The 21285-nt window shown below is 35.2% G+C and overlaps 1 protein-coding gene across 1 annotated transcript; it reads left to right on the top strand.

The window, feature by feature from the left end:
- The first annotated feature begins 539 nt into the window (after window positions 1–539).
- LOC110705851 lies at window positions 540–20884 on the top strand. The gene is made up of 7 exons (XM_021883784.1): window positions 540–1063; window positions 1242–5298; window positions 9070–9166; window positions 12469–15555; window positions 17666–18530; window positions 18963–19736; window positions 19856–20884. Exons 2-5 carry the CDS (start codon window positions 1907–1909, stop codon window positions 17732–17734), a joined length of 6645 nt encoding a protein of 2214 aa, XP_021739476.1. The 5' UTR covers window positions 540–1063; window positions 1242–1906; the 3' UTR covers window positions 17735–18530; window positions 18963–19736; window positions 19856–20884.
- The last annotated feature ends 401 nt before the right edge of the window (window positions 20885–21285 follow it).

The following is a 21285-nucleotide window of genomic DNA, read 5'->3' as shown; positions in this document are numbered from 1 at the left end:
GGTAAGGTTTAGATATAATGTTTCAGACCCCAAGCTCTACCCACAAACCCTTAAGACCCATATTCTACTTAATCCATACATAGACACACACAATATATTAACTTTAAAAAAAGTTTTCTTCATGTTCTGGAGCATCCCACAATAAATTATCCTTGGTTGTGTTGGTAAATAGCTTATTTGAGCAAAATTACCTTATTTAATTGACTACGAAGTACTGTATTAAATAAGCTAATATAAGGTGTTTAGTGAAAAGCTTATTTAAAGAGCTTTTTCCACTAAATAACTCTTTTTCAAAAAGCTCCTTATAAAAGCCTTTTCAATTAGGTTATTGAATTATTATGGTAAAATTACAGTTATACCCCCATTTAATTTAAAATACTATATAGGTCCTGTTTGGCAAAAGTAGCGATAGCGGGTAGCTGTTAAAGTAGCGAGTAACGGTCAATTAGTAGTGAGTAGAGGTTAGCTGTCAAAGTAACGGTTGATAGCATGAATGTTTGGCAAAAGTAGCGGTTGCAATATTGAAATATATCAAAATTCATATAAACATTGTTTAAAAAGTAATAAAAAATTGTCAAACGCTACTCGCTACTCTAAATGCTAATATTTTTAACGTTTGAAAAAAGCTACCTAAATGCTACATGTATTGCTAACCGCTACTAGAACCGTTACATTGCCAAACCCTCTCAATTGTTTTCTTGTAATGTTTTGACTGGTCAAAACGCTAACTGCTACCTCAAACGCTACCACCAAACAGTATAATAAACTATCTACCCCCATAATTAACTTATTGGTCATTTCACATAATGAATAAGCCTTAACAATTACGAGTAGCTATTTACCAAACCGTTTTATACAATCAACTAGCATACCCAAAAAAGAGTAAAAAAACCCATCTCTTCGTTTACCTTTCACCAAAATATAAGTGGTCACAAACAGCGTCCCACATTAATCTCACTTTTAAGTAGAGGATGATTAAATTATTTTTATCTGGAGTCGCCATTTTACTTGTTCATTTGGGCAAACTACTTGATTCGGCAACTAATCTACTATCAATCCTCTGGTAATTTCTGCTGTCTTTATTTATTACCATTCACCCTTTTCCCATACATAGTATGTATTCAATTCTCATCTGCTCAAATATAATAAATTAAAATTGTGAATTCGATTCAATCAAAGTTTTCTATATAATCCAGAAAACTTTAGTAAAAAGAGATCATTCATCATTCACTATTTTGCAGCACTATGCATACTACGGAGTACATTATGTTCAATTGTACTAAGGTTTACAAAAGGAAAATTGAATAGCAGCAAGTGTATGTTCATATCTAGAGAATGCAGGCAAGGTGTTTGATGAAATGCCAACAAGAAATCTACTTCACTTTATAAAGGTCAGCATATCTGTGATTAACTCCTTTAGAAGATAGGACTATATTCGTATCTAGATATTCATTCCTTAAGTATTACTCCCCCTGTCCCTATTTGTTTACTCGTATTCGATAGACAAAATGTCAAACAAAAAAATTGTAAGTAGATGGTTTACTACTTTTATGAGTATACAAGTGGTATTAAAAAAAATGGGAAATGCTTCTGTATAAATAAAAAATTGATTAATTCCTTTGAAAAAAATAAATATTTCTTCCTATGGTGTTGTATAATATATTTCCTTATATATTCATCAAATATATTTACTTTTAGTTACTCAAAATGTAAAAAAGAGAGAAATGTTAATTATTAGTCAATTATGGAGAAAAAAATTATTGGTTTCACACTACTTTTACATAAAAGCTTATCCATTAATGAAAGTCCATGTAGTTCATCCTTCGTCATCATTGACAAGAATTGCAAGGCAGAGAGAAACGGGGTGAAACACTAACAAATAATTCTACAAAAAAAAAACAAGAAAATGGCAGAGGGAGTTCTTTTTGAGTTGGCTGGAACAGTGTTGGAAGGCTTGGGTAAAGCAGCCATAAAAGAGGCTGCATCCTGGTGGGGTGCACGAGACGATTTGAAAAAGCTTGAGAAAACCATCAACTTGATTCAAGCTCGAGTTCGCGATGCTGAGAGGCACCGGGAAGAGGATGGCAGTGATGCCATCAAAGAGTGGCTTCGGAGGCTGAGGATGGTGCTTTACCAAGTTGATGACTTGTTTGATCTTGTCCTTACCGTTGACCTCCAGAAACAACAAATGGAGGTTAACAAGCAGGTTTGTGTTTCTTTCTCGAGATCTGGCACTCTTTGTTTTAACTGGAAAATATCTCGAGAAATCAAGTCTATTCGACAACAACTTGATGAAATCAATTCAGATATTGCTGGCTTGAACTTGAATGCCTATACTGATCATAAAGATGAACCACAACCACAAAGAGCTCGTTTCATGAGGAATAGGGAAACATGCTCTTTTGTGAAAACAGAAGATGTCATTGGTAGGGAAACTGATAAAAACATTATAATTGGGATGCTCTTTGATCCCAATTATGATGATGGAAAAAAGATTACTGTCATTCCAATTGTGGGGTTTGGGGGTCTTGGAAAAACCACTCTTGCTCAACTGGTTTTTAATGATGAGAATGTTCGAAAACATTTTGATCTTGCTACATGGGCCTGTGTACCTGAGGTAGGTGATCAAAGCATTGTAATGAGGCGAGTTTACCAATCCTTAACCGGTGACACAGATTCTTATAGTCCATTAGTTGGTCAGATTAAATCAGGCATCCAAGATTCGATTAAGGATAAGAAGTATCTTCTTGTCTTAGATGACATATGGGATGATAGTCGGGATAGTTGGTTGGATCTCCTTAAATTGCTAGAATGCGGTGCAAGTGGGAGTAGAGTAATTGTAACAACACGCTCCGCGAATGTTGCAAAAGCGGTTGGGACAACAAAAGCCCACAATCTAGGACTCCTAGCTGAAGAGGATTCTTGGAATCTTTTCAAAAATATTGCATTCCAGTCAAAACAAGAACAAAATAATCCTGTTTTGACTCAGCTTGGGAAGGAAATTGTGGATAGCTGTGGACATGTTCCCCTTGCTATCAGGGTTGTTGGAAGCCTTCTCTACACTGAAAATGAGAAAGGCTGGCGACGAATTAGAAATGCTAGACTCTCAGAGGCAAAAGGGAAGGAAGACAATAACATCATGCAGGTGTTGAAGTTAAGTTATAATTACTTGCCACCGACATTAAAGCAATGCTTTGCTTACTGTTCATTGTTCCCAAAGGACTATGAATATAGTAAAGATGATTTGGTTAAATTGTGGATGGCGCAAGGATATTTTGATCCGTCAGATACGGATACTGGAGAACGATATTTTCTGGAATTGTTAGGGAGGAATTTATTTCAAGATCCAAATGAAGATGATGAAGGGAATGTCAAAAGGTGCAAAATGCACGATTTAGTGCATGACTTGGCTCTAGATATAGCTGGTGAAGAGATGAAACAGATTGAGCATTTAGACCAAATCTCTTCTCCAGGTGGACTTATGCATTTGAGAATTGAAGTTAAAAAGCCAGAAGATGATGGATGGGAAGTTCCAGTGTCATTGCTTGCTGCTAGGAAGATGCGGTCATTGCTACTGTCTGGATCTGAGTATGTATGTACTACTATAAAAGCATCATCTCTGAAGTTGGTGATTTTGAAATATCAGTCTTTGCGTGTCTTGAACTTAGAGAATATGGAAATCTCCGTGGTCCCAAATTCTGTAGGGAAGTTGAGACATCTAAGGTACCTTAATCTTGCAAGAAATATTGGTATTAAATGTCTTCCTGATGACATAACAAGATTACAAAACCTGCAAACACTGAAGCTTGTCAGCTGTTCCTCTCTTAAAGAGTTGCCAAGAGATTTTTGTAAATTGGACCACCTGAGGCACTTGGAAATTGCTTGGAGTGGTTTGCGTGATTTGCCATTAGGATTTGGGAAAATGAAATCTTTGAAAGAGTTGGATCAATTTGTAGTTGGGAAAAGCTGTGGTATAGATTCATTGCCACCCTTGAATATTTGTGAGTTGCTTATTAATTTTAGGATGTGGCGAAGTGATGCTGTTGTGGAAGCACAGAGGGCAAATTTGAAGGATAATCAGCTATTGACTAGTCTCGAGTTAAACTTTCAACCCATGGAAGTTACTCCTGATTTAAGTGAACTGGATAAAATGTTAATGTTCTTGCAACTGCCTCCAAATCTTAAAGATGTTAGAGTTGATGACTACGAAGGAGTTGAGTTTCCACGTAGATGGTTAGATGGGTTATCTAAGCTTGTTTCCATTCGTATTGATGATTGCAGTAATTGCAGAATTCTTCCTTATATGAGTCGCCTGCCTTATCTCAATGATCTTTCTTTATATAAGCTTGATGCCTTGGAGTTTGTAGAAGATGAAGACGACATCTGGGTAAGTGGAGGTGAATTGTGTGGTTCTGGAGCCCAAAATGGTTACTTCCCATCCTTAACGACCTTGACAATCTGGGATTCAAGGTCTCTAAAGGGGTGGACAAGACCAGCAACGGATGATGATAGTGAGACTAGGCAATTGTTGTTTCCTCGTCTTCAGCGAATGAGATTATTTGAGTGCCTCAAGTTGACATCAATGCCTCTTGCACCAAAGTTGGAGTTTTTGGAGGTGCAACATTTCAATTGGAAGGTGTTAGAATCAAATCTGATGTCAATTGATGATGAAATAGCATCATCTTTATCTTCATCAAAACTTTTCACCTCTTTGAAAGATGTGAGTATTTCTGCAATTGAAGATGGACCAACTTATCTGACAATCAGTAGTATGCTTTCTAATCTACAAAATTTAAGGATAAGCGGATGCAATGAACTGACAAGTTTGATGATAGAATCTTCAAATTCCATTCAATGTCTCTCAATTCATTTTTGCAACAGCTTGGAATATATAACCTTGGGGAATCTCTCTGTCCTTGAAACACTTTTTTTTTCGAATCTCAAGAAGTTGACACAACTCCCAGAAGAGATGGGCAACCTCTCCTTGCTTTATATTGAAAATTGTCCAGAATTGGCATCACTGCCACAGTCATTAGTAGGCCTTACCTCTATACAGGAACTTGAATTTTCACGTCTCGAGAAGTTGACACAACTTCCAGAAGAGATGGGCAACCTCTCCTTGCTTCGTAAGCTTAAAATTAAAAAATGTCCAGAGTTGGCATCACTTCCACAGTCATTACTAGGCCTTACCTCTTTACAGAAACTTTCTATCAAGGATTGTCCCAATCTGAAAGAAAGATATGAGAAGCCGAATGGCCAAGATTGGCACCTTCTCCAACATATCCCCGAGGTTATCATGTGAGTTTCTCAACTGGTTTTGTATTCTTTTATTATATGTGATGACATTTGTTGTCAAGGATATAAAAGTTTTCCTTCGTTACAAAACAAATACGATAGGTTTAGTAACACATTTGACAAAAAAATACAAGTTTAACAGTTAATATCTTTTTTTTTTGGATGAAAAATTAATATCTTTATTTTAAGTTGAAAATTTGATTTGTTGAAACTATATATTATCATGAATCTAAAAAAAACTTATTATGCTAGGATTTGTATTTCTATATTGGTAAAAAGTTATGGTCAAAGTGAGGCATAATAAAAGTACAATGATCAATTGATGCATTTAATTCGGAACGGAGAGAGTAAAAATGAACTTCAATTAATAATCTTTGTGCATCACATGTTTACAAACAATCTTATAGTATTATGTGTTTTTTTTTTTTTTGACTAGCTATCTTTCTCTTACACTCTCTCTTCATATTCTATATACTCACTATCTTTTTTTCCTACGTTCCAAAAAAAAAAAAAAAAAAAAAAAAATCTACCCAACTTACACAATTGTGTGGTCAAATGACTTATATCTAGTAAAAAGATTATTTCAGGCTGAAAGGAGTATTTGTTATCTCAATTTGTTCCTTCTTATTATTTAAAGGGGGTGAAATGGTAATCGTCCCATAAATTGAAATAGAATAAGGCAAAAGAGAATAAAAATACTCCTACATCTTAATGGATGGATTATTAGTCAGCTCACCACTCACATGTTGGACATTTTGTTCTTAAAAGGGTGTTTCGTAAAAAAGATGGGAATATTTACAAAAGTACTTCTCCAGAAACTGGTTGATGCACAATGTGTATCCTAAACACAAATTATACTATTTGTAAAAATGTCAGACTTGCTTGTAGGTTATGCATTCCAACTGTTTCTCATGTTTATTGTTTTGATGAGTTTGTGTGGTATATAATCAAGTAATCATTAAGGATTTCATCTGGCATATATAGCTTCAGTATATACAATTAACTTGGTCCAGTTTACGTGATGTATGGGCTTCAAATGGAGCTGCATGAAAAAACATGTTACAAATCTGGCTCTCTGTTAGTTATAAGCATTGTGTTTTTGGTTAAGGATCAATGATTTCTAATTTTATCTTCACAATTGGACAGCAAAAGCTTCTTGACTTAACCAAATCAAGTCTGCCTCCTTTATCTGGTCTGTTAAATTACCAGAATGGATGAATAATGTTACAACAATTCCGTGACAGACAATTCCATGCTGCTGTAAGCTTCTCATCAGGTACTTCCAAGCAGGAGTTATCATTATCATTATCCGATGTAGCTATATTGCATTATTTCCCTACTTATTTTGCCGTTTGGCTTTTTGTGTAGATTTGTTTCCTGAAACTAATGCTATTGTTTATTGCAGTTCTTCCTTTATGTTGGTCACAGCAGGTTCCTACTTTAAATTGTAGCCTCAAATCAGAGGAAAACTAATCCATGCTATCAACTCACTCAGGTGATCCTGTAAGCTTAAATTATCTGAAATTATAGCCTACTACCTTTTATGAACTGAATTCTACGAGTATTGATTAATATTCTGAGTTTTTACTTTAACTTGTACAATAGATTACTTTTCTCTAAGTTGTTTATCTAAGTGAGAAATTAAGAGCTATTGTAGAAACAAAAAACCCTCTATTTTTAGTAAAGTCAGTAATTTGAATATGTAATTACCTTAGCTTCTTCTCTGCACATGTATCCTTGTGCCACACTAAGTCAGATTTTGTGCATGTAGAATTGTAAATCTTGTGTTTTATTCTCGTGACATTGTACATACAAAATTTTTCAAGTATCCTACTATAGATTTTTGAAATTGTTGTAATGTTGTCTAATTATGAAGCATGTATCCAGCTTCAACTTGTATACAGCTTCAGAGCTCCTTTATAAGTGCTATGCACATCTTACTACTCGTCCTCCTTGATACATCAGAATTTGTTATTATTCAATCCTTTCATAGGATTTGAGTATCGATTGGGATGAATGTAATCAGACTGAGGGAAGGAAGCTTTTACCAGACTTTGCTAGGAATTGAGGAAGGAGGTTTGCTTTTGAGATGTAGTGCAGGAATGCTGAACTCAAGCAAAGATGGTGACTATTTCAATGCTCTTCAGAGATGCCAGGCTATGTGCATCATTGATGCAACCGGAAATACCCTAAGCATGAAACAAGTGAAAAGAAATTGAGGACCTTGTTTTACATTTATAAATTCGGGTAGTTTAATTGGATTGGCCTGAGCATATGATTGGTGGAGCTTTTCAACCCTTCCTAGAAGGTGGGGAAAGCTTACACAGTGATGCTAATCACAGGCTAACCCGCTTTAATTTGGTGATTCTAAAGGAAGGTTTAGAAAGTGTTTCGTGGTACCTAAATTTCAACTCACAAAACAAACGGAGGAGAGGATTTTAATGGTACTGAAAAAGTGAAAATTGTTTCTGCTATTGTGATTTGATTGATGGTTAATCGTGGTTTAATGGTTCTAAAAATTGTTTCTGCTATTGTGGTTTGATTGATGGGTAATCGTGGCTTAATGGTGCTGAAAATTGTTTAGATTGCTGGGGTCATATGGAGCTTCAGTAAGGCTAGTGTAATAATAGATACAAGCTCCGGTTGGAAAATTCAGCTGAACAGAACTCTGTTATCTGGTGACATTTTCCATCTTTGTCCATTAAATGCTGTTATCTTATGTATGAAGTTGCTGTGAACCTTTGTGAAACATGTTTTTGGGTTTGTTACCATCAACAAATCATAGTAAGAGAAGAAAGGTTGCACTCCTTTCAAGTCCCGTGGTTTTAACTCTTCAAATTGAAGAGTTTTTCCGTGTTGTAAAAATTGCTTATGTTGTTATTTCTTAATTCTACGTTGTTATTTATTTATTTAGTTTTTTCTTTTTTATACTCGTAGTTTATCAGAGTTTAGAACGAGGCAACAAATATTATTGAATGTATGATACATTGTGAAATTTTTAAGATCTAACCATTGATTTTATAAAAGATACAGCAATAAGTAGATCAAATTGTCCAGTTTACAGGTCAGAGATATAAAATTTCTCCTCTTAATTTCTTCCTTGTATTCTTTTCGCTTACTTTGAGCACATTGTATTTGTTTTGTTAGAAGTCTGCTGGCCCTGCATTTCTTTGCTTCTCAGAATTTGATTGTATGTTGTACTGAAAGGAGAGATGTAGCCTGATTTTATTTTATAATTATAATTATTATATTACCTTTTTAGCTATATTTTTTGTACATTGTGAAACAGTGAGTATGTTTAGTTTTACTGTCAAGTTGTTTGTAACAAAAAGATTGTTTATTTTCGTCTAGTTTTATGTCTTAGCAGATTGCTGCCTTCCTGGTACGATGACACTATTTCTTAAATATTTGATGAATGGTCTTAGCAGTTTAATACTTCGTAATGATTGTGTGTGTGATTGAGTACCTGAGTGAATAAGAGGGGGTGATTTGTATACAATATTTAAGTATAAGAACAAAGCTTAAGTTGCAACTCTTACAACTTGCAAGTAGTCTTGCAACAATGAGCACACTTTAATTGTATTTTTATTAGCTGGATGCTTTCAGGGGGTGTGTATTGTATAAAAGCCTAAAAGGAGTTAATTTGTAATGCATAGCCAGTTTATTTTTGGAATAAAAGATGGACAATTTATTTAGATGATTATGTGCATTTTATATTTTATAACAATGTTTGTTTTTAAAAATGAAATTTAATGTGGACGTTGCTTGTTTCAGAGATAAATCTACTGGTTTGGGTGGAGTTGTTCGCGATTATGTTGGTGATGTTATGCTATCTACTGGCTGGAGGTTGCAGGATGGTTTTGATGTTGATGTTGGCGAAGCCTTGGCTGCCAGACACTCCCTCGCTATTGCTCTTGCCTCTTGATGCTGGGTTCCGGAGGGTAACGTTTGAAACTGATAGTCTGAAATTATTTCAGCACTTGAAGAACTAAAAATGTCAGAGTTCTAGCTTTGGTCTGATAGTGAAGGACATTCTATTCCTTGCAAGGTCTTGTTTATTTTTTTTGATATCTCTCATGTGGATAAAATGGGAAATAAAGTTGCTCATAACTTCATAAGTTTAGCCCACATTAGTAAAGAGTATGCTGAAATGAGAGTTTGGCTTGAATAAATTTCACCTACTGTAAAATCTCTGATGTTCTCCTTGATTTATCAAGTTTTGAGTAATTAATAAAATGCTACTCTTTTTGTCAAAAATATAAAATGAAATTCAATGTGTTTTTTTTTTTTTTTTTTTTTTGTAATTATATTTTGTCTGCATCCCCAAACTTAAAGTGAATGTCGAGCTGGAATATTAAAAAAATATATATATATATATTTTTTTTTAAAAAAAAATAAAAACCCTCAATGTCTGAACAAGTCAAAGAGGCAAGGAATTAAGATAGCTTGCTACTCAACCTTAATAGTAGAGTGAATATTTGGAGTAATTAAATTGCTCTGCAATGCAATAAACTTTTTGGCAAGCAAGTTAGGAGTAATCAAAGATCATGAAATTTGTTCTTGGAAAAGCATTATCCTATGTTACCTCTATCTCTATTTCATATTATTTGCAACGATTAGACATTTTATATTCACAATTTATGTCAAATCGTTGTAAATTAAATGAAACGGAGGTAGTATTTATAATCATATTTTCATAAGTGGTTCATTTTGTCTGCTTTGGAGTAAAAAAAAATAATATACGAAGTGATTGTTTGGTTAAAAGTGGTCTAAGTGAGAAATTAAGAGCTATGTAGGAAAAATTACTCTTACTGGTAAATCTAGTAATATGAATATGTAATTACCTCAATCCCCACCAGAATCGAAACCTCAAACCTTAAACCCATCAACCCTCCTCGACCAAAACCAACGCCACGGTGAAGCGGCGATAATCGAAGGTCAAAGAAGGAATGGTCAGAGGAGAAAGATGAAGTTAGGGTTCGAGTCTAGACGGAAGAAAGGGTGGAGGTCATGCGATGGTTCGCGCGGTTTGGGTGGGAGGTTGGTGTTTTAGATGAGGGGGTTCGGTGGCTTAGATTAGGGTGGAGTTGGTGTTTGCTGCATCTGGTAGGAGATGAGGGTGGATATGGTGGCTGGGTGGGTGGTTTTTCTTTTTAGTACTTCGTAATATATTTTTTTCCAAAGCTAATCATAATTAGTTTTTTTTTTAATTAAATAACACGCATTAATCTCAGTGAGATAAATTTCTAAATTAGGATTATTTTGTATAATAAATAATAAATAAAAGGGCAATTAAAAATTAACGAGGGTAGTATAATAAAATATGGCTGGAATAAACATTTGTCGAGTTGGCTTGAGTCAAACCAGGCTAAACAAACCTCTTAGCGAGTATAACCAGGCAACCCTGGTTCAACATATTTAGAGTTTTTAGACCCAAAGTCACCAAGAGACACAAAATTTTCAGGTTCACAAAACATTTTTAAGAAAACTTGAAATCCGAACCTAATAAATGCTGAAACAACATCAACACCCCAATTTCAGCTTTTTTTGAGAAATTTACGGCAACATTGTTAACTGGGTATATGAAATTTGGGCAATTCTGGTTAATTCTCGGAGAATTGAAGTCAGTGTTGGTGGTATGACCTGTGCTGCTTGTGTTGAGTCAGCTCTTCTTGCCGTTAATGCCGTCTTCAATGCTTCCGTTGCAGAATAAAGCCGATGTTGTTTTTAATCAAGGTTTGTCTTTTTAATGGAGTATTTTGATTGATATCGGATTTGATTCAGCTGTTATATTGGATTTTGGATAATGGGTTTAATTGAAATTTTCTTTCAATTATGAACAAAACTATTTAACTTGTTAATTTAGGGATAAATCAGAGTTTCCTGGTTAGGTTAGTGTAGGATTGCATCATGCCATCATGTATCAGCATTTGAAATTTTGAGTTGATTTAAACTGCATTTCATGTGTATTTGGATTGGGAAGGAACAGTCAACAGTGAATTTCGCTCTTTCTTCACAAGCCAAACTAGTTTCTTCTTTAAAAAGAAAAACAAATAATAATAATAATAATAATAATAATAATAATAATAATAATAATAATAATAATAATAATAATAATAATAATAATAATAATAATAATAATAATAATTTAAACCTATGTATTGTTAGGAATAGAAGTATAAATCAAAGAAGAAAAAAATGGCGGAGGGAGTTGTTTTTAACATTGCTGGAACAATAAGCCTGGTGGGGTGCATGAGCCGATTTGAAGAACCTGGAGAACACCATCACTTACCAGATAAGTCGCTTAATTATTTTAGAGCAATGAACAATTGTCATGTCACTGACATTTTTCATATAAGTCATATTTCTTACAACATTAAATAATAGTCACGGCTTGGAAAACCAAATACTCGTACTATTGGAGTAATGGGTAGGGGTGTCAATTCGGATGATCGGATCGGGTCTAATATGGTCGGGTTGGGTCTAAGTTAAGTCATACTAAATTGTTAGGTTCACGCGAGTCCAAATCTAAATCGGATATTTTTTGGATCGGGTCGGGTTGAATGTGCTTTTGACACCTCTAATAACGGGGCACTACTTAGAAAATATCTTTACTTTTGAACTCTTTTGTTTGCATAGTGCAGTGAACTTGAATGTACCATTTTGTGTTTGTCCCATAAAACTATAATCTTTTCAATTGATCAAAATTTCTTCTTTTTACGCAAATGTTTTGTTTTAGTTTTTAGATGAATATTGTATTTTTTTTTTAATATCTAAGCACATGGTAAATGTCTGGCACTTCACAGTTCCCGTTGTGAAGATCACCAAACAACTAATTTCTGATTTGTTTATGATTACAATTTCGATAAAAAGCACTGCTGGAGTGCTGGGTAATTTATTTGATATTGATACAAAAAAGCCGAGTCTGTAACTCATTAATCATTCACAAAAAAAAAAAAAAAGAAAAAAAAAAAGAAAAAAAGAGAGAGCTCAGAGTAAGCAAAAATGGCGGAGGGAATTGTTTCTAACTTAGCTGCAAAAGCCTTGGAAACTTTGGGTGGAGCAGACTTAAAAGAGGCTGCATCCTGGTGGGGTGCACGAGCCGATTTGAAAAAGCTGGAGAACACCATCAGGATGATCCAAGCTCGAGTTCGTGATGCTGAGAGGCACTAGGAAGAGAATGGCAGTGACGTTGTCATGGAGTGGCTTCGGAGGCTGAGGATGGTACTTTACCAAGCTGATGACCTGTTTGATCTTGTCCTCACTATTGACCGCCAGAAACAACAGCAGGTGGAGGTTAACAAGCAGGTTTGTGTTTCTTTCTCGAGATCTGGTACTCTTTCTTTTAACTGGAAAATATCTCGAGAAATCAAGTCTATTCGACAACAACTTTATGAAATCAAATCAGATGTTTCTGGCTTGAACTTGCCTGCCTATGATCGTAGAGATGAATCACAACTATTAGGGACTCGTTTCTTTAGGAATAGGGAAACTGGCTCTTTTGTGAAAGCAGATGATGTCATTGGTAGGGAAACTGAGAAAAACATTATTATTGGGATGCTTTTTTATCCCAGTTATGATGATGGGAATAAGATTACTGTGATTCCAATTGTGGGGTTTGGGGGTCTCGGAAAAACCACTCTTGCTCAACTGGTTTTTAACGATGAGAATGTTCAGAAACATTTTGATCTTGCTGCATGGGCCTGTGTACCTGAGGTAGGTGATCAAAGCATTGTAATGAGGCGAGTTTACCAATCCTTAACCGGTGACACAGATTCTTATAGTCCGTTAGTTGGTCAGGTTAAATCAGGCATCCAAGATTCGATTAAGGATAAGAAGTATCTTCTTGTCTTGGATGACATATGGGATTATAGTCGGGATAGTTGGTTGGATCTCCTAAGTTTGCTAGAATGCGGTGCAAGTGGGAGTAGAGTAATTGTAACAACACGCTCTGCAAATGTTGCAAAAGTTGTTGGGACAACTGAAGCCCACCATCTAGGACTTTTAGCTGAAGAGGAGTCCTGGAATCTTTTCAAAAAATTTGCATTCCGATTGGGGCACGAAGAGACTAATCCTGTTTTGACTCAGCTTGGGAAGGAGATCGTTGAAAGCTGTGGAAATGTTCCCCTTGCTATCAGGGTTGTTGGAAGCCTTCTCTACTCTGAAAATAGCGAGAGACATTGGCAACGGATTAGAAATGCTCGACTCTCGAAGGCAAAGAGGAACGAAGACAACAACATAATGCAAGTTTTGAAGTTGAGTTATGATTACTTGCCACCGGCATTAAAGCAATGCTTTGCTTACTGTTCATTGTTCGAAAAGAATTACACATATAAGAAAAATGAATTAGTTAAATTGTGGATGGCGCAAGGATATTTTGATCCATCAAGCACAGATACTGGAGAACAATATTTTCTGGAGTTGTTAGGGAGGAATTTATTTCAAGATCCAAATGAAGATAATGAAGGGAACGTCATATGCTGCAAAATGCACGATTTAGTGCATGATTTGGCTCAAGATATAGCTGGTGAAGAGATGAAACTGATTGAGCCTTTAGACCAAATATCTGCTACTGATGGACTTATGCATGTGAGTTTTAAAATAAAAGAGCCAGAAGATGATGGATGGGAAGCTCCGGTGTCATTGCTTGCTGCTAGGAAGATGCGGTCATTGATACTATCTAGTTCTTATCCTACATGTACTATAAAAGCATCATCTCTTAAATTAGTGATTTTGAAGTTTCAGTCTCTGCGTGTCTTGGACTTAACGGGTATGAATTTCTCTGTGGTCCCAAAATTTTTAGGGATGTTGAGACATCTAAGGTACCTTAATCTTGCAGAAAATGGTGGTATTAAATGTCTTCCTGATGACATAACCAGATTACAAAACCTGCAAACACTGAAGCTTGTTGGTTGTTACTCTCTTACAGAGCTGCCAAGGGATTTTTGTAAATTGGACAACCTGAGGCACTTGGCAATGGCTGAGAGTGATTTGAGTGATTTGCCATTAGGATTTGGGAAAATGACATCTTTGAAAGAGTTGGATCTATTTGTAGTTGGGAAAAGCTATGGTATAGATTCATTGCCACCCTTGAATATTTGTGAGTTGGTTATTAAATTTAGCAAGTGGCGAAGTGATGCTGTTGTGGAAGCACAAAGGGCAAATTTAAAGGATAATCAGCTATTGACTAGTCTTGACTTTGAATTCGAAGCCATAGAAGTTACTCCTAATTTAAGTGAAATGGATAAAATGTTAATGTTCTTGCAATTGCCTCCAAATCTCAAAGATATTGGAGTTCATGACTACAAAGGAGTTGAGATGCCACGTAGATGGTTAGATGGGTTATTTAAGCTTGTTTTCGTTCGTATTGGGGGATGCAGTAATTGCAGAGTTCTTCCTCATTTAAGTCAGCTGCCTTGTCTCAATGAACTTGTTTTATGTTCGTTTGATGACTTGGAGTATGTAGAAGATGAAGATGACATCTGGGTAAGTGGAGGTGGAAAGTGTGGTTCTGGAGCCCAAATTGATTACTTCCCATCCTTAACGACCTTGTATATCTATTCATTAAGATCTCTAAAGGGATGGACAAGACCAGCTATGAATGATGATGGTGAGCCAAGGCAATTGTCGTTTCCTCGTCTTCGGCGAATGACATTAGGTGAGTGCCTCAAGTTGACATCAATGCCTCTAGCACCAAAGTTAGAGTTTTTGGAGGTGAAAGAAATTAATTGGAAGGTGTTAGAATCGAATCTGATGTCAATGGATGATAAAAAAGCATCTTCATCATCTTTATCTTCATCAACACTTTTCACTTGTTTAAAACATGCGGTAATTTCTGCAATTGAAGATGGACCAACTTATTTGGCAATCAGTAGTAAGCTATCTAATCTACAATATTTAATGATACGCGGATGCAAGGAACTGACAAGTTTTACGATAGAATCTTCAAATTCCATTCAACATCTCAAAATTCGGGGCTGCAAAAGCTTGGAAAGTATAACAATGGGGAATCTCTCTATCCTCGAAGAACTTGAACTTTCAAATCTTGAGAAGTTGACACAACTCCCAGAAGAGATGGGCGACCTCTTCTTGCTTCGTCAGCTTTATATCTCTAAATGTCTAGAATTGGCATCACTTCCACAGTCATTACTAGGCCTTACCTCTTTACAGAATCTTTATATCTGGAATTGTCCACATCTGAAAGAGCGATATGAGAAGCCGAATGGACAAGATTGGCACCTTCTCCAACATATCCCCAAGGTAAACTTGTGAGTTTCTCAACTGTCTTTGTATTCTTTTATTATATGTTTGTTGTCAGGGGAAATAATAAAATTTCAATTTATTACAAAACAAAAGCGTTAGTTTAGTAACACATTTGACAAAAAATACAAGTTTGACAATTGATATTTTTTTTGAAGAACAATTAATATCTTTATTTTAAGTTGAAAAGTTGGTTTGTTTAAACTATATATTAATATGAATCTAAAAAAAAATCTTATTATGCTAAGATTTGTTTTTCTATATTGGTAAAAAGTTATGGTGAAAGTGATGCATGATAAAAGTATAAAAGATCAATTGATACATTTAATTTGGAATGGAGAGAGTAAAAATGAACTTTAATTGCATTTGATGGATTGCAATATATAATTTGTTCATATTGCTACTTGTTTCTTTCTTTTAATTCTATTGATTGTTTGTATATATTTCTTAAACAAGTTGTTTTGATAATGGAATGGAAGTTGTGCTTGAAAATTTGAATGTCAAACGTATTGTCTTATACAATCCGCAAATAATCTTTGTGCATCGCATGTTCACAAACAATCTTTATGTTACTTAAACTGGAAGATTTACTTCTTCAACCTATGTTACGTGGACTATTCGACTAGCTATCTTTCTCTTACATTCTCTCTTACTCAGTACTCTATGTACCCAATATCTTTTAATCCATTCTTATTTTCCTATGCTAAAAAAACTACCCACCTTACTCATGTGTGGTCAAATGACTAAAATCTAATAAAAAGTTTATCTGAGACCATTTGTAGTCTCACTTTATTCCTTTTCATTAAAGAAAAATTGATGGGAATAATCCCAGCTTTTAAGCGTCGGAGATTAATAATCCCACCTTTGACATATGTTTAAATAATCCCACCTTTATACTTTATCCGATCCTAATGGTCCCAACCGGCAGAAAAAAAAAAAGTTTAATTTTTTTAAGGAAAAAAAATTGAATAATTCAAAAAAACCACCCACCTAGTCCAGCCACCCTCCCCGCCTCCCACAACCGCCTTCATTGCCGCCAATGTCCCCTGCCCCACAACGCCGACCGCCCAGATCGACTCCCCGACTACCAACGCCCCCTCTCCGCCTCCCCCGAACCACCAACCTCCCTTCCACCGCCATGAAAACCAACCATCCCATAACCCTCGAAAACCCTTTTTCTGCCCCAATCCCGAGCCCTCCCCTTCCCCCTTCTCCCGTCCCGATCTCGGTCTCCCTCCCTTTTCCCCGGCATCGATTCAGGCCGATTGGTGGGTTTTTCGATTATTGAAGGTGGTTTTGGGTTTGGTGGGTTTTTGATTTTTTGAAGGTGGTTTTGGGGTTGGGTTGGCTGGGGTGGATTGCAGTACGGTGGTTTTGGGTCTGTGTGGTGGGGTGGTGGTTCTGATGTCTTGGTTTGGTTGGTGGTGGCTTTGGTGTAGCTTAGGTGGTGTTATTTTTTTTCTTTTCTTTTTTTTTTTATAATTTTGGACAAATCAAATTGTGACACGTGTAAAATAAACTAAATAAAAAAAATTACCTCTTTAACCGATTACTGGTCATTGGGGACCATTTTGAGCGGATTGATATCAAAGGTGTGATTATTAAAAAGAATCCCTAAGATGGGATTATTAATCTTCGACGCTCAAAAGGTGGGATTATTCCCATCAATTTTTTCTTTTATTAATTAAAGGGGTGAAATAGTTTGTCCCATAAAATGAAGTAGAACAAGGCAAAAGAGAATAAAAATACTCATACATTGTACTGGATGGATTATTAGTCAGCTCACATGTTGGACAATTTGCTCTTAAAAGGGTGTCTTGGTAACTGTTTTGGCAACAAAATATGGGAAAATTTACATAAATATTTTTCCAGAATCTGGTTGATTGTGTTTCCAAGACAAGTTATACTATTTTAACCAAATGTCAGACTTGTTTAAAGGTGATGCATTTCAACTGTTTCCTATGTTTATTGTTTTAGTGAGTGTGGTATACACAATTAACTTGGTCCAGTTTATGTGCTGCATGAAATTATATGTTGCAAATCTGGGTTGCTATTACTTAAAGCATTGGACGATTGGTTAATTTGTTTCGTTACTGCTCAATGCTTTCAGAGGATGTTAATATTGAGTGGGATAAATGTAATCAGACTGAGGGGAGGAAGCTTTTACCACCAGACTTAGCTAAGAATTAAGGAAGGAAGTTTGCTTTAGAGATATAGTGCAGGAATGCCGTACTCAATTGACAAAGGTGACTAGTTCGATGCTCTTTAGAGATGCCAGGCTATATGCATCATTGATGCAACCGGAGATGAACCAAGCATGAAACTAGTTAAATGAAATTGATGCCCTTGTTTTACATCATTACTTTTGGGTAGTTTAATTGGCTTGGCCTGAGAATATGATTGGTGGAGCTTTTCAACCCTTCCTAGAAGGTGGGGAAAGCGTACACAGTGATGCTAGTCACAGGCTAACCCATTTTAATCACAGGTTTGAGAAGTGTTTTATGGTATCCTAACATTCAACACACAAGAGTGACAAGACAGACGGAGAAGAGGAGTTTAAGAGAGTTATAGTTGTTGGCTTGTTGCTGTTGTTGTGGTTTGATTGAAGGGTGATCGTTGTTTAAGCTTCATTAAGGCTAGTGTAATCATAGATATAGGCCTTGTTTGGTAGTTAGCTTATTGGGGATATATTAGCTTATTTGACCAACTTTAGCAGATTGACTAGTCAAATAAGTTAATACAAGTGTTTGGTAGTAAGCTTATTGAATAAGCTTATTTACCTCAATAAGCTGTTTTCCAAAACGTTGGGTAACCCAACGTTTTCAAAGAGCTGATTTGCTTTGGGGAAATTAAATTACAATTTTACCCTCTTGTAAACCCTATGACATACAATGAAGCAAAGCCAAATTAGTATTCTCACTTCTTCTCTGAGCCGTCCACCACTCCATAGCAGATCTGCTTCTCAACTTATCAAGGTTAGTTTTATCAATTTCTTTTCCTTAACTTGTATTTTTTCTTCCTTAATTTCTTTGTTTTGATTATTGTTTTTCAGTTTATTTTATTATATTTGTCATACATTTTTTTTGTTAAAAGAAATTATCTATTTTAATCCAAATTTTAGCAATCCTTATCTCCTCCCCAAAAATTATCTCATGTTAACAAAAATTCGAAATCCTTGTTAGTTGTTACCCAGAACAATTCTGTTTTTTTTTTTAAAAAATTTTAATTAAACTATATATGTGCCTTATTAACTGTTTTGGCTTTTAATTATGTGATTTTTTTTCTTTTGAATTATATATACGTTTATTTTTTTTTAATCTGAATTATATATGTATTATATCAGGAAAAAAAAATTATACATCGGAATTTTATTAATTATCTGATTTTTTTTTTTTTTTTCGGTTCAGATACATCATGTATTGAAGACTACTGACAAAGTTTATCTATTGGGCCAATTAAGGTTCGTTCCTATACTCTAGCATAGATAATTTAGTGGGATTATTTATATTGTTGCCAAAATTTGTAAGTTATGTGATTTGATTTGATTTACTTTCAGTTTTCAAGAATTAATGTGCTTTTTATTGATTGTGAAAGTAGGGAAATAAAAATTGGATCATTTTCATGTTAAGGTTTGAATGTAGTTTATGATGAGATTAGAACATGTTTTGTATTCAAGTGGGAAATTGCATTCTACTTTTTTGATTGCTTTACTTTGGTAGAATAATTTATGTATTTCATATTTTATAGTTTGTCTATGTTTTATCATCTTTGAAATTAATGTAGAAATCAATTGAATGAAAATTTTGCCGTCTTATAATGAATAGATGGCACCCAACAACAAAAGAGTCAATGATGAAACAGAAGGTGGGGTGAATCGGGCTAATTGGTCTAAAGAAACTTTACATGTGTTCTGCGATTTATGTATCAAATTTGCGGTGAGGAGTAAGGGTAAGCGTGGTTCCACAACCTCACAACGAATGCCATGGAAGGTGTTAGAGGTAGAGTTTCAAAAAAAGACTAACTTAGTGTATGAAAAGAACAAACTAAAAAACAAGTGGGGTCACATGAGGAGTAGATGAAGCCTTTGGAAAGCTTTGAAAGGAAAAGAAACCGGATTGGGATGGGATCATGAAAAAGGGACTATAAGTGCTAGTGAGGAGTGGTGGAAAAACAAGATTGAGGTTAGTAGCTTACATCCCTTCACCTATTTATTATTTTGCCAATGTTAGGAAAACAATTCTTTTACCAATTTTTTATTCTGCCAATGTTAGGAAAACAATTTTGATTTTTTTTTCCATAGGAAAATGCCCATTATAAGGCATTTCAAGATGAAGGGATTGATCCAGATTTGGAGTTAAAGATGGACCAACTGTTTGGAGTTTTAGTTGCTCAAGGGGTGCATAGGTTTACTCCGGTTCAAATTGAAAAAGAAGATGTTTACATTCCTTCCCCTCCGAGTGTTAATGTTGGTGATGTACCATTTCAATATGATGATGAGATGAGTGAGAATGAAGCATTTAACAACATCCAATCTAGGAGGGAATGGCAAGAAGTTTGGAATGATAATGCCTCCATTCCATCTCCTTCTCCTACTTCTCATTCTCCTACTCCACCATGTGATGAGTTCACTAGGAGAGGAAGTAAAAGGGTGCTTGAATGTAATGATGTTTCAGAGAGCTCTAAAAGAAAAAAAAGGGCTCTGGAATGTTACTTGAGAAATTAGATGCCATGGTGAAGATAGTTACGGAGAGAAACATGAAGGACGTGGAATTAATGAACCTTGAATCTCAAAAACTTGACTCTTCTTCTTCTTCAGTAGCCGATTCTTTGGCCAAGTTAGTATTGTTGCCCGGTTTAATACCCGGTAGTCAAGAGTTTTGCTTTGCTTGCACCTTAATTGAGGATCCCCAAAAAAGGATAATTCTTGATGGTATGCCGGATGATCACTCAAGATACCAATGGTTAAAATACTTATATGACAAGAGTGAAAAGAAAGAGTGATCATCATGGAACATAGCTAGGTAGTAAGTATTAGCCTTTTGTTATCGAAATGTAGGATATTATTAGTATTAACTAGGTAGTTTTATTTTCTACTTTTGTTATCGGAATGTAAGTTTAAGTACAAGATACTACGTACATGGAAAATAGCATATGTATGTATGTGCTTGTCTCATGATTTTTTGGATAGTAGTTCATGAGCATGGTTTATTTTTTTTGTATGAATTATGCTCATTTTAGATGGTACATGGAAAATAGCATATGTATGTGTTAATTATTTATGTGTTCATATTTTGTTGTATTTATCACAAATATATTTCTTGGTTGTTTATAGGTATGGACTTGCATGTTAAACGTAATGCAATACGTAAGAGGCGTAGAAATAATTTGTTTTGGGACTCGGTGGCTTGTGCATTGGGTTATATTTCTCTTTATTATGTAAAATACATACATAAGGAGCCATGCTTCACTTCTTATAGGACCGGAGAAAGATGGATTCATGAAATATTAAATGGACATGAAAAACGTTGTTTTAACATGTTTAGAATGACTAAGAATACTTTTCGGCAATTAGCCTTTGATTTGGAAAATAAGTATGGGTTGCTTCCCTCAGAGAGAATGTCAACACTAGAGAAGTTGGGTATATTTCTATATGTGCTTAGTATAGGAGCATCGAATCGAGAAGCTCAAGAACGATTCCAACATTCCGGAGAAACCATAAGTAGAGTTTTT

Source organism: Chenopodium quinoa, unplaced genomic scaffold, assembly GCF_001683475.1.
Source record: "Chenopodium quinoa cultivar QQ74 unplaced genomic scaffold, ASM168347v1, whole genome shotgun sequence".
In the NCBI taxonomy this organism is placed as follows: domain Eukaryota; kingdom Viridiplantae; phylum Streptophyta; class Magnoliopsida; order Caryophyllales; family Amaranthaceae; genus Chenopodium; species Chenopodium quinoa.
Note: the sequence above shows the minus strand (reverse complement) of the source record. Positions and strands in the feature narration are given on the sequence as shown.